The sequence below is a fragment of the Oncorhynchus clarkii genome, chromosome 32, assembly GCF_045791955.1.
Source record: "Oncorhynchus clarkii lewisi isolate Uvic-CL-2024 chromosome 32, UVic_Ocla_1.0, whole genome shotgun sequence".
In the NCBI taxonomy this organism is placed as follows: Eukaryota; Metazoa; Chordata; class Actinopteri; order Salmoniformes; family Salmonidae; genus Oncorhynchus; species Oncorhynchus clarkii.
The window spans coordinates 34,528,214-34,540,828 of NC_092178.1; the positions used below are offsets into that span (position 1 = coordinate 34,528,214).

The 12,615-nt window shown below is 43.4% G+C and overlaps 1 protein-coding gene across 1 annotated transcript; it reads left to right on the forward strand.

The window, feature by feature from the left end:
• Window positions 1–3,156: 3,156 nt before the first annotated feature.
• Window positions 3,157–12,065, forward strand: LOC139392316 (neurochondrin). The gene is made up of 7 exons (XM_071140217.1): window positions 3,157–3,243; window positions 6,240–6,444; window positions 6,566–7,819; window positions 10,100–10,344; window positions 10,539–10,754; window positions 11,092–11,234; window positions 11,388–12,065. Coding segments are annotated over exons 1-7 (2,487 nt in total). The 5' UTR covers window positions 3,157–3,241; the 3' UTR covers window positions 11,810–12,065.
• The last annotated feature ends 550 nt before the right edge of the window (window positions 12,066–12,615 follow it).

Consider the following 12,615-nt stretch of genomic DNA (forward strand, 5'->3'; position numbering starts at 1 on the left):
ATAGAGACCACATCGGGCGATCACGTCGGCAGTCCAATCGCGATAGATCTCGGGGCTCCGTGTCGACAATAAAGGATCCAGGCCAATTGGCAAAGGAGGTATTGTAGCCCTAGAATTAGCATGGGCCTAGCTCGAGGCTAACTGGTGCTAGCTTCGGGACAGAGGCGTTAGCTAACAGTAGCCACAGTTTGCAGTTAACTAGCTGCCATGATCCGGATTACTGATCCGGTGTAATGATCCAGATCGGCAGAAATCCTCCGATATGCTCTGGGTTGCATCGATATGCTCTGGGTTGCTCCGATATGCTGATGGTCAGTCTCAGCAAGGGAGAGAGCAGCAGACTGAGGATCCGCCTCTCAACATCACTCAGCTCTCCCTTCCCTCCACTGACACTGACCAAAATGGGACACAGTCTTCCAACTGATGGCGAAACTCGAGTCACACCGCATTATTTCTGCCTCATGCACAAATTCATGTTGTTACTCCTATGAACAGCGAAAGTGAAATATTCTTTGATATTAAATAAAAACCCGCCACTAATAATAACGGAAGCCTATAGATACACTTTAAAACTCAATCAAAACTATTGCAATACTTGTTGTAATGCTGTATAAATAGGAAGAATGCGTGTTTTATGGATTGTAAAAGCGATGAATACAAAGTGTTGACAGTGCTGAGTAAGAACTTAAAAACAACGTATCTTTGCGGTAATCATTGACAGTCTCTCTCTAGTCATGGTTTTAAACGTTTTGAAATCTCACAGTATCAACTTTGCTGTAGCTTTCTTTTATGTCTGCTACGTTACTGCATAGAGTCGGCTTTCTATTCCGCAACAAAGCCTCCTTTACTCACGCCGCCAAACTTACCCTAGTAAAACTGACTATCCTACCGATCCTCGACTTCGGCGATATCATCTACAAAATTGCTTCCAACACTCTACTCAGCAAACTGGATGCAGTTTATCACAGTGCCATCCGTTTGTCACTAAAGCACCTTATACCACCCACCACTGCGACCTGTATGCTCTAGTCGGCTGGCCCTCGCTACATATTCGTCGCCAGACCCACTGGCTCCAGGTCATCTACAAGTCCATGCTAGGTAAAGCTCCGCCTTATCTCAGTTCACTGGTCACGATGGCAACACCCACCCGTAGCACGCGCTCCAGCAGGTGTATCTCACTGATCATCCCTAAAGCCAACACCTAATTTGGCCGCCTTTCGTTCCAGTTCTCTGCTGCCTGTGACTGGAACGAATTGCAAAAATCGCTGAAGTTGGAGACTTTTATCTCCCTCACCAACTTCAAACATCTGCTATCTGAGCAGCTAACCGATCGCTGCAGCTGTACATAGTCTATCGGTAAATAGCCCACCCCTTTTTACCTACCTCATCCCCATACTGTTTATATTTATTTACTTTTCTGCTCTTTTGCACACCAATATCTCTACCTGTACATGACCATCTGATCATTTATCACTCATTTATCACACAGTGTTAATCTGAAAAATTGTAATTATTCGCCTACCTCCTCATGCCTTTTGCACACAATGTATATAGACTCTCCTTTTTTTCTACTGTGTTATTGACTTGTTAATTGTTTACTCCATGTGTAACTCTGTGTTGTCTGTTCACACTGCTATGCTTTATCTTGGCCAGGTCGCAGTTGCAAATGAGAACTTGTTCTCAACTAGCCTACCTGGTTAAATAAAGGTGAAATAAAATAAAATAAATAAACATGGTCATCTGAGCCATACGATTGGTCAGCGGTAGGCCTACAGTGAACTTGATTTGCTCTCTGGGCCAGCCGGGAAGGCAGAGTTTTTACCTTCAGACACATGAAATGGTTCAAAATGGCAACAGATCGCCTACCAGGCGCACAGGGCAGCTGAATTGGGTGCACCTACCGCCAACAGCCTGTGACAAAAAAAAAGAAAAAAAATAGGAATACAAGGCTTTATTGTTGAGGTTTTTACAGAAATGTTTGGCGATTGACTAGGAATACCTTGGAAATCGACCGGTTGGTGACCACTGCTCTAGAAAGTTGAGTGAAGTTCAATCTCGTGCTTCTCTCTGTGGCAGTCCTAGGGAGCTGCGTGGCAGTCTTGGGCGTGCAGCTTAGAGGAAACACTGCTTGTAACCATGGCAGCCCAGGACCTCCACATTTGGCTTCTTCACCTTCTAAGGAGTATTTTTGTCTGTAATAAAGCCCTTTTGTAGGGAAAAACTCATTCTGATTGGCTGGGCCTGGCTCCCCAGTGGGTGGGCCTATGCCCTCCCAGCCACACTCATGGCTGCGCCCCTGCCCAGTCATGTGAAATCCATAGATTAGAGCCTAATTTATTTCAATAGACGGATTTTCATATATGAACTGTAACAATGTAAAATGTAACAATGTAAAATATTTGAAATTGTTGCGTTTGTATTTTTGTTCAATATAGTTCACAAAAACTGGCTTCTGAGAGGTCTTGCTTAAGTTTGCGACTTAATATTGTAATGACCTGACTAGATCATAAAGGAACAATTGTCCAGACAGAGAGTTGAGTTTACGAATTGACGGTTTGTTAACCCAACTTTACACAGGCTACTGTTTGGCCGTAGCCCACGCCAAATAAACGAAAGATACCCCACAAGCCAACCGTGACCTCTTGTGAAGCCCAGACGTAAGAGAGAACAAAGGCTAAACCTGGTCTTAACTTCCAATGCTCCAACCCCCCTCCGCCAACCGCCAGAATGCCCGGCATCAGAACATTCTAGGCATTCCCGTGATTGGCAGATAGCAGGTTGATTAGCATGTCGGACCCCGCGAACACTGGGTACTGGTAAGTACAACACAACCACCTACTAGCCTAACACATAACACACAGCTGTCTGTGCGGTCGCTACAATATAAACCTAAACGCGATTAATCCAATCACGTCCGTCTAACGCAGCCAAGTAATTGCAATCTTTTGGAGTAACTTTTATTGCTATGACTAAACACAACATTTATCAAAGGGCATTGAAATAATGTGCCAATATTTTGCTTTGCCAAACAAATATATAAACGTTCCCAGAACGGGCCACCAACCAAAATGGCGTCCTTACATGTCAAAGAACCTCCTCATGATTGGCCGATTATAATTTGTTGATCACGTTGATTGGTTGTTCTAACCATCTCTTGTTTTGACAGCTTGCTTTCGTGGATCTCATTCTCTTGTGCAGCGCTGAAAGTTGAATGAACAAATAAAGAACGCAGCTAGCCTAAATGTGAGTATGTTTGTAGCTACTTCCACTAATTATTTTATCACAGTTTTCAATGTATGCCAAAGAAAATGCTAAAATATATGTAAGCGGGAAACGTGAACGATATGAGTTCATTAGCCACAACACTTTGGAAAGCTTACTAATTTGAGTTAGCCTAGCCCTTGAGCATGACTCTGTTCCACAAGAGCCCCGACGCTCGGTCTGAACATTAACATTCATCGCATACGGTAAGGTTTAGGAAGTAATAAGGACCATATCTTTCATAGCAGCGATACATATTTTCCTAAAAATACAACGTTAAATTTGCGCTTACCTTTTTTATAAGGCCAGGTTCGTGTTTCCACATGGCCATATTTCTATGTTACAGCGGCACCGAACACCTGTGTAGAAGGTCGCCAGAAACGTGTTGTCACTGAAAAATACTGTCAGCTGCAACTGGTAACTGGTGAAGTGTGTATTTTGCTTTTGTTAAATTGTATTGGTGTGATGTGAAAAGGGCTTTGTTTTTGGAAGAGCATCGTAATTGAGAATCGATTCATGTTTAGATGGAGTATTTGGCTGTTAGAGCCAGTTTACCTCGGCAAATAACAAGGCTCCTTATTAAGAGTAGGGATGTCAAACTTCCAGGCTTCTGCACAGACACTGTGGAGGCTTTAGTCTAGAGCAGTGTTTCCCAAACTCGGTCCTGGGGCACCCCCTGGGTGCACGTTTTGGATTTTGCCCTAGCACTACACAGCTGATTCCAAGACCAAGTTTGGGAAACACTGGTCTAAAGCGTTGAGCTAAATTGTTTGAGAACTTTAAACAATTCTTAATTGGTTAATTGAGTTTAATGTCATTGTTGCAATAGTTTGATTGGGCAACACACTATCACCTTAAAGTGACATGTGGAATTATTTTGAACACAGAGTTAAGGAAATGGCACAGACAATTTGGGGCAGTTTCTATAAGTCGCATGTCGCACACCAATACATGAATTCGACTGTCAAGCTATCACTTAAATAGCATCCAACCGTTGTCACTTCTATCCTATGCTGCGTCGTTATTTGTTTAATTTAACTAACAGAAAAAGTGGTCTGTTCCTTTTCTGTGATGGCAGCCTCCCGAAATCAATATCCGACATTCCAAAATATAGATAAGCCTTCTCATCAAGTTCTCATCTAACCAACCGTGTATAGGTTGTTCCAAGTTTCCGTGTGGCCTTTGAATAGTGTTAGTGTAAACAGCGCTACATCCGAAGTGTTTTCCCTCTGTTCTATTGATTTCAGCGTGATATCGAAGTGATTAGCAAAAAAAAGTGTTGCATTATACTTACCGCGTTGGCAACCGACTTGATTCAAAATGGCGGTGTTCTACAAATTGTCCTCTAAGCAAAGATGTACACATTATTCCCAGATTCTGTGGGTTTTGAACTGTTAGTTTTATCAGGACGTGCAACCTCGTTTCCCCCCCTCTCAAGCAATCGATATCAACGTGAAATCGATATGAGTACTTGACAAAAAAAGTGTTGCGTTTCTGTTTTGGCGACCCCATCAAAAATATAAAGTAATCACTCCAAAATGTTGCTGACTGTCTTCTGCAGGTTGTTCTCTAACCAGTAATGTAAAAAAAAACATAAAGTTTCCATGGGTTTTTGACTCAACAAAGAATGTACTGCATCCTCTAGTTTTATCTGGTCTTGATTATTGTCCAGTCACATGGTCAAGTGCTGCAAAGAAGTACCTAGTTAAGCTGCAGCTGTCCCAGAACAGAGCAGCACGTTTTGCTCTTCACTGTAATCAGAGTATTAATATTAATCATGTGCATGCCAGTCTCTATTGGCTAAGAGTTGAGGAAAGACTGACTGGGTTCTTGTTTGATAAGAAAAATGGTGTTGGAAATTCCAAGTTGTTTGCATAGTCAATTTACATACAACACTAACACATACTTACTCCACCAGACATGCCACCAGGGGTCTTTTCACAGTCCCCAGGCACAGAACACATTCAAGGTAACACACAGATGATTGCATGGAACTCTCTTCCATCTCATATAGTGCAAGTGAACAGCAAGCCTGGTTTATTAAAAAAATAAAGCAACACCTCACAACACCTCTCCTCCGTTTGAGCTACTTTTTGTGTGTATGTACTGACATGTATGTGTAGCTGATCAATGCAAACACACTACATGTGTAAGACTAGTTGTAGGCTAACGGGGATCCTAATAAAGAATAATGTGGCGGGTTTTTTAGGTGTTAGTTTCATCAGCGCGTACAACCTGATTTCCCCCTAATCGATTAGTGGTTTATTGCCACAGTGTTTTTGGTGCATGTGCAGTTTATAAAAACTACAAGTAATATGATTACTATTGTTGCACATGTATGTGCAGATAGTACATTTTATTTTTAGGTCTTCAATATTTCACAAACTGTTGGTTATTGATTTGGACACTGGGCTATTTTTCAAAATGTCTTGTCAACAGGAAGCAGCGACAGCATCCTTTTCAACTTACGTTTTAGGAATATAAATTTAACTTTTTAAACATGATTTTCCATTGGTATTGTACTTAATCAGGTAACTTTTGAATGAGTCCAAAAATGTATTGATTTATTTTGATGAAATACCAGAAATCACCAAAACTGGTTTGTTATACCTATTAAGAGTACATCTTGGGATAGTTAGTCTAGCTAGCTACACAGCTAACATGAACATAATACAATGCACAACAATACTTATTTCATAATATAAGAGTTCAGGTGGGCCTTTGCACTTCAGAAAACAAAGTGAAGGAGTGGTGCTCCACAACAATGACACAAATTATGAGAATGGCTTATCAAGAAAAACTTACAAAAGGACTAAGCTCTTGACAAAAAAAGGCAGAGTGGTTTATTTTTGCTCACTAATCCAATGTACAGGATGCAGTAGAGGTTGACGTCTTCTTACCTCAATTTTGAAGATGGGGCATTGTCTGGATCTCTGTCTCACTCATTTTCACCACTGATATGTATATTGTGTTTACAGGATGGCATTAGCAATGGCTGAGGGTACATTTATTGTGAGCTCTGAGAGTGATTCCAGTGGCGAACACACAGGCAGTGAGGAAGGAGAGGGAGCGCCACTGGCGATAGATGGCTTGTCTGCTGCCCAGCGTGAGGTTCTGGAGCGCTGTCTACACACACTCACCCATGCCAAAAACGACAGCCACACACTCGCTGCACTTCTCCTGGTAAGAGTGTCACCAGTATATCTTATCTCTGACCCTTAGTAATTCTATTTAATCTGGTATGGTGGGTAACAAAAAAATATTTCACCCTTATATTCTCCATCCTTCACTTTCTGTTCTGTAGATTACACGATTGTGTCCAGCAGGCCAGCTTGACAGTGCGACACTGCGGCGCATCTTTGAGGCGGTGGGGCTGAGTCTTCCAGCTCGCCTGCTGGTGACTGCGGTCCGGGGGAGTGATGCCTCCGGCTTGCCCCCAGAGGAGCTTCTGTCTCTGGGCACAGCTCTGCTGGCTGCCCTCAGCACAGACCCAGACATGGCCGCCCACCCACAGCTCCTTACCACCATCCCTCTACTGCTAGGGCTGCTGGCGGATGGGCCCAAATGGAGCCCGCAGAAACAAGCCCAGCACCAGGCTAGACAAGGGATGGAACCAGACCAGCCAAGCCAGGCTGAAGATGAACAGTCATCACAGAGCACGAACACTACCAAAGAGCCTGTCCAGGACACTGCAGGATTCAAAGCACCGTCTCAAGATGCGACGAGCCCTACAGACTCTGAGGAAGGTACTGCAGAAAATGGAGCTCCAACTTCCCATTCAACAGTCAAACTGGATGAGGCCTTGGCTACAGACTGTTACCAGGTTTTGATTACAGTGTGTGCTTTACCCCGGGGCCCAGACCAGCTCCTGGCCAGGGGCGCCGTCCCAGCTCTTTGTCGGGCCTTGGGACAGAAACAGACACTGAGCCATGAAAAAGGACTACCCCTTCTTGGTGCCCTGCTCTCAGGCAAAACTAAAGAGAGAGCCTGGAGTAAGCACCCAGCCGAACTCCTCTCTCTCCTGGCCAGAGTCTCCCAAGACTTCTGCCAAGCCACTGGCCTCACCCAGCTCGATATGTGTGCCCTGGTGCCGCAGTTCCTCCCCTCGCCAGGTGGAACACCAAAGGACACTGACCTAATGCCAACTATGGTCAGTCTGTGGGTGGCCCTGAGGCCCATGCTGCAGGCTAAGCTGACCCCAGGTCAAATAGGCCCTGTGTTAGTCCTCTCCGCCTGCCTGTTGGACCTGTGCGGCTGGGAGCCTGTGGGGCCACCTAAGTTCTGTTGCCTGCTGGTAAACCGGGCCTGTGTGGAGGTGAGGATGGGCCTGGAGGAGCCCCCCGATACAGAGCTGAGTCCCCAACTGCAACAGACACTCACCGCCTGCTACCGCGTCATGGAAGCGGCCATGGAGCAGGCCTGCAGCAGCCAGGGAGTCGCCCAGCAGAGCGATGCCCAGCCACAGACTGCCATCACTGGACTCAGTCTGCAGCAGAGCCGGCAGGTTCTCCTGGTTCTGGAGGAGGCCTTCTCGGCAGTCATCTATCACCTGCAGCAGGTAAGAGAACGAGGCAAAGAAGCTGCATTCATACTCATTTTTCACACCAGCCAGTGTGTCTGTAAGAAAGTGTAGGTGGAATAAAATTCAAATCATGTTTCCCACAAGATAACTGTGCCGTGGACAGTACAAAGCACAGACACACAAAATTCACAATGGGGTATATCCATTTGATTTCAAGTGCTTTTTGACAACATCCCTTTTGATTTAAACGACTTTCAATACATTTTTGCCTAGGGAAGAAGTGGTCAGGAAGTGACTTTTTTTGGACCTGAATGCTGAAACTTTCAGAAGATAGAGGTGCTCGAAGTTGAGCCATTTTGCATACCCACCCTACCATTACACGTCTTCATCACTGGAAAAGCTAAACGGTTGAGTTTGATATCATTTAAAAGCTCACAAAAAGGGTTGTCAAACTATTCTAAAATATCTTGAAAAATGTTTTTTTTATTAATGTTTTTATAAAGAAATAATAAAAAAATAATAATAATAAATAAATAATAAAAAAAATAATGTAAACCTTTTTTTAATATTAATGATCAAAATATGGGTGAACTCTATGGGTGAACTCTGATTTAATTTAAAAAAAAAGTTTTTTTAAATGTAATACTCAAGTAGCTTAGACCCTGCTTTACAGAATTGTAGGATTTGTGCCTCAACTGATGTCGGGCACAAAACAAGAACCTCAGATAATGTAAAATAGGGTCTATGCGAATATATATTTTGGGATAAATTACATTTTTAAGGTAACTTAAATAAAAAAAAATTTTTTTTTTTTTACCTGTTCCACTATATGGATAGGGCTAAATTTAAATGTTTCTTACAGAATAAATATGGAAAGCATATTCATACCCATGGTAGCAATTAAAAGGAAACAGTTTGGAGATTATGGGAAAAATATTAGATAAAAGGTGAGGACACAACAGTTCACCTGACACGAGTGAATCCAAACATTACACTGTTGATTTTATGTGCATTTTACTGTCCTTTACCTAATTTCTTTAACGAAATCTGGAAAGACATTCAGTAACATGATAAGAATATTCTTGGAAAATGTGGGATAGGTGCAACCTAAGACATGACAAAGGTTTTGAGTGAGCGGTCTAACTGGTGTTTCCAAGTGGCCACACACCTAAGTGTGCACAGTTCCTAAGTAATTTCAATGCGTTTATATGACTCGAAGAGTCTTCAGCTATAAAGCGTTTCTTTTTAGCTCTCCTAGCTGTGCCGTTGAGGAACTAGAGCAAGTACACTTGTAGTTGTTTTGAACACAGCATTGCATCCCCCCGCCTTTACACAAATACTGTTTGCGCAATCCAAAAAGCGGTCCATAATAAATCTCATTCTGGGTCAGGTGGGCATAATTTGAAAGCTTGTTCTATTTCCAACATGACTAGCTAAATTGTATTTTATAATCTTACAGTATTAGGCTTTCGTGAGTGTGTTCAGATGTGTGGTCCGCGGGAAATTGTCTTCACAATACAACAAACAGGCTCATTCTGTACAGGACAACCCATGACATCTTGTAACTAACTGTACATCAAACTTAGTGATCATAAACATTGGCACTGTATATTATGAGTTTTATGAGATGGAGATGTGAAGTGCACATTTGGACTCACAGGCGTTTGGCTTGCTTGTATGACATCAAATAAATATTTGTTTGAATCCTCAACGTCTCGCTTTTCACAATACATCGACTCCTCATAATTTGCAGCATTTCCTTCAATCAGACAACAAAAAATTTGCAAAAGTAGCCAAATTAGCGGGATGGATGTGGCCAACTTCTTGTTGCACGCGGTGGTCAAGTTCAGAACGACTGTCAGTCAAAACCCATACAGAGCTGTGGAGCGGAGACCCTGAGCTCTGATACTCATGTATAGCATTTAACTGTACAGCCACTACGTTCCAATTTCGGTGTTTATCAGTCGCAAGATTTTCAACCTGTTTACGGGTAGAAGTGCAAAGGCTATATTTTCCAGTGATGAAGACATGGATGTCTCATGTTATGGTGGGGTGTGCAAAATGGGTTCACTTTGAACACGTTTACATTTTGACATTCAGGTCCAAAAAGTCACTTTCTGAGCCTTCCTACAATGGGAAAATATATTGAAGGCTTTGTTTAAATCAAAAGGGGTGCTGTCAAAAAGGGATTGAATTCAAATGGATTTACCCAATACGGTAGTGTTTACCTTACACTTTCAGCTTTGCTCAAAGAGTACTCCTGTAAGAGAAGGCTAACTCTGATTCTGAAACTAACTTTTAAGTATTTTTCTCCAGGTTGATCCGAGTCGTTACGGCGACCCCTTCATTTTCGCCACGTTCCGCTCCCTCTGCGCCTGGCTCGCCGAAGAGACTTCATGTCTCAAGGAGGAAGTGACTGCCCTCTTGCCCTTTCTGATGGGCTACGCCAGAAGCCATCTGCAGGGAGAGAGTCAGGACCAGGGTCTTTCCAATTGGATGTCGGAGATGTCTGTAGGCGACTGCTCACAGGGAGGGGCTTGGACAGGCAAAGATGCTGTAAGGTAGGTTGACTCTGATTCCAGTCCCAATGTAATTCTTTAAAAAACTGCTCCTGGTAACTGCATACTGGGTTTAGTGCAGGTTGTGCTGACAGTCCCAAGCTGTGTGCATTTATCAGGAGTTGACCGCATTTGAGAAACAGGATCTTAAGCCATAGCCTCTCTCCTGCCCCCCCCCCCCCCCCCCCCCTCTCTAGGTATCTCCTCCCAGCTCTGTGCCACCTCTCTGCAGAGGACGCCCCAAGAAAGGTGTTGCTCACCCTGGACACCCCAGGTCTCCTGGTGGCCTTCCTAACCCAGGGATGGGGTGACCTGCGGGGGAAAGGAGGGGCAGCGTTAGCTCGGGACCCCAGTATGGAGACAGCCTGCTCGGCCCTGCTCAACTTCACTGTCACGGAGCCGGAGCGAGTCAGGTACAAAATAAACACTACACACAGCTGCCTTTGCAGAGACCCAAATACACATGTATGTGTTGTATAACTAATGTTTTGTAGAGACTGAAATGCACACACGTACGCTATAAAACACACATAGCTTAGTTTAATTTACAGATACTGGTGACTAGTTGGGATGGATTTTTATACAGCAAAATTGGGTCGTTTTGTGTTGTTGACTATAAAATAAATTAAATTGAATCTCCCCCTCAACGGTAAATATTTCACTAACTGCAAGTTCACATTGGGGATGCATAACATTACAATATAACCTGTGTGACAAAATGTGTTATTTATGCACAATCTTGTCTCTCAGAAAGGACCCTTGTTTCAGAAGCCTTGAGTCACTGTTGAGTGAAGCACTTCCTGTTCTCCTGCACAAACCCCGCCTCTTGGTCCTGGCTGCCAATCTTTGTACTCTGGGGCTCATGATTGGCAGGCTTAAACCAGCTCCTAAAGGTGAGTTAACATGGCTTTGTTTTTCGATGAGTGAACGGGCCAATTTCTGTCTTAATAGAATTGTTTATTTTTGCAATTGTATGAATGTATGCCTAATACATTCCCTCTAAATTCATTGAAGCCTGTCTTTGTATTTGTTCTACCATGTTCCAGCTCCGGTTGAAGCAAGTCAGAGGCGGTTCTTCTCCGCAGCCCTGCGGTTCCTCCGTGATGCCCTGGACTCCAGGTCGGGCCCGGGCCCAGTTAGGGTGAGCCCTGCCTGGGAGGAGTGGTGGGAGGAGGCTGGGGAGCTGTGGAGGCTGGGTCTGCAGGCCCTGGGAGGTTGTGTGAAGGCCCAGCCCTGGATCATCACCCTGGTCAGGGAGGAGGGTTGGCTCAACCACACCCTCGCCATGCTGGGCTCCTGTAGCACCCTGCCTGACCCCCACACCCAGGGGGCACTAGAGGAGGCCCTCTGCGCAGTGGCACTCCAGTGCCCGTTCTGTCGACAGGAGATCAGTGTCCTCCTGAAGAGCAGTGCCAAGGGAGCCTTGGGTAGCATGGACAGTCTGAGGAAATCCCTTACCACAAACTGAAGCACTTGTGTATTGATCATGAAGATGGGGGCCAGGAGTTTTTCCTGAGCAGACACGTAACATGATCAGGAAAAACTTCAGCCTCGAGACTAAGACAAAATGGCTGAATATATCATTGTTTATGAACAGGCTATACTTGCTTTGTCATACGCTTCCTGATAAACATTGCACTTGTTTGTAAGATGGTATGACTGTATATAAGCAGTCTGTTACATGTATGAAAGTTAAGAATAAAATAAATAATTATTTTGTTAAAGATTTCATCTTAAGTGTTTTCATTTTGAAGCAGAATGTTCCTTCAACAGATAAGAGATGGTATCCACACTCAAAGCTGTCCTGCTTACTACTGAAATTCAAAACACTTACAGGACATATGCATTAAAACCAATGTTCCTGTTTTCTGAAAGGAGTGATGCAGTTTATGAACATACACTTTAGACTAATATAATTGGTATAGTAACTATGTGGTATTGTAGTTAAAGTGAACCAATATCTTTCCATGTATATGCATGTTGCTTTTTCTACCGCTAGATGGCATTCTGACAGCAGTGTGGCATTTTGGGTCATGGTACATCCCAGAATGATGCATAGATTACGCGTTGGAAGTTATTTTGAAGACCCTAATATATCAGTGAAACTAATAACTAATTATTTGTTTGGCAGATATTCTCAATCCATAAAACTGAAATGTTTTAACTTTACATTTCAGAGAAAATAAGTCTTTAGATTTCAACGCTGCATTTTACATAATTTCTTTCTTACAAAAAGAGAGTGACGATGTTAATTTTCCGATACATTTTTGATAA

Bases quoted from the DNA above. Each gene is read 5' to 3' on its own strand.
- LOC139392316 (XM_071140217.1), top strand. The intron at 6,445-6,565 runs GTAAGAGTGTCA...TCTGTTCTGTAG, and splicing joins CACTCGCTGCACTTCTCCTG to ATTACACGATTGTGTCCAGC. The intron at 10,345-10,538 runs GTAGGTTGACTC...CCCCCTCTCTAG, and splicing joins ACAGGCAAAGATGCTGTAAG to GTATCTCCTCCCAGCTCTGT.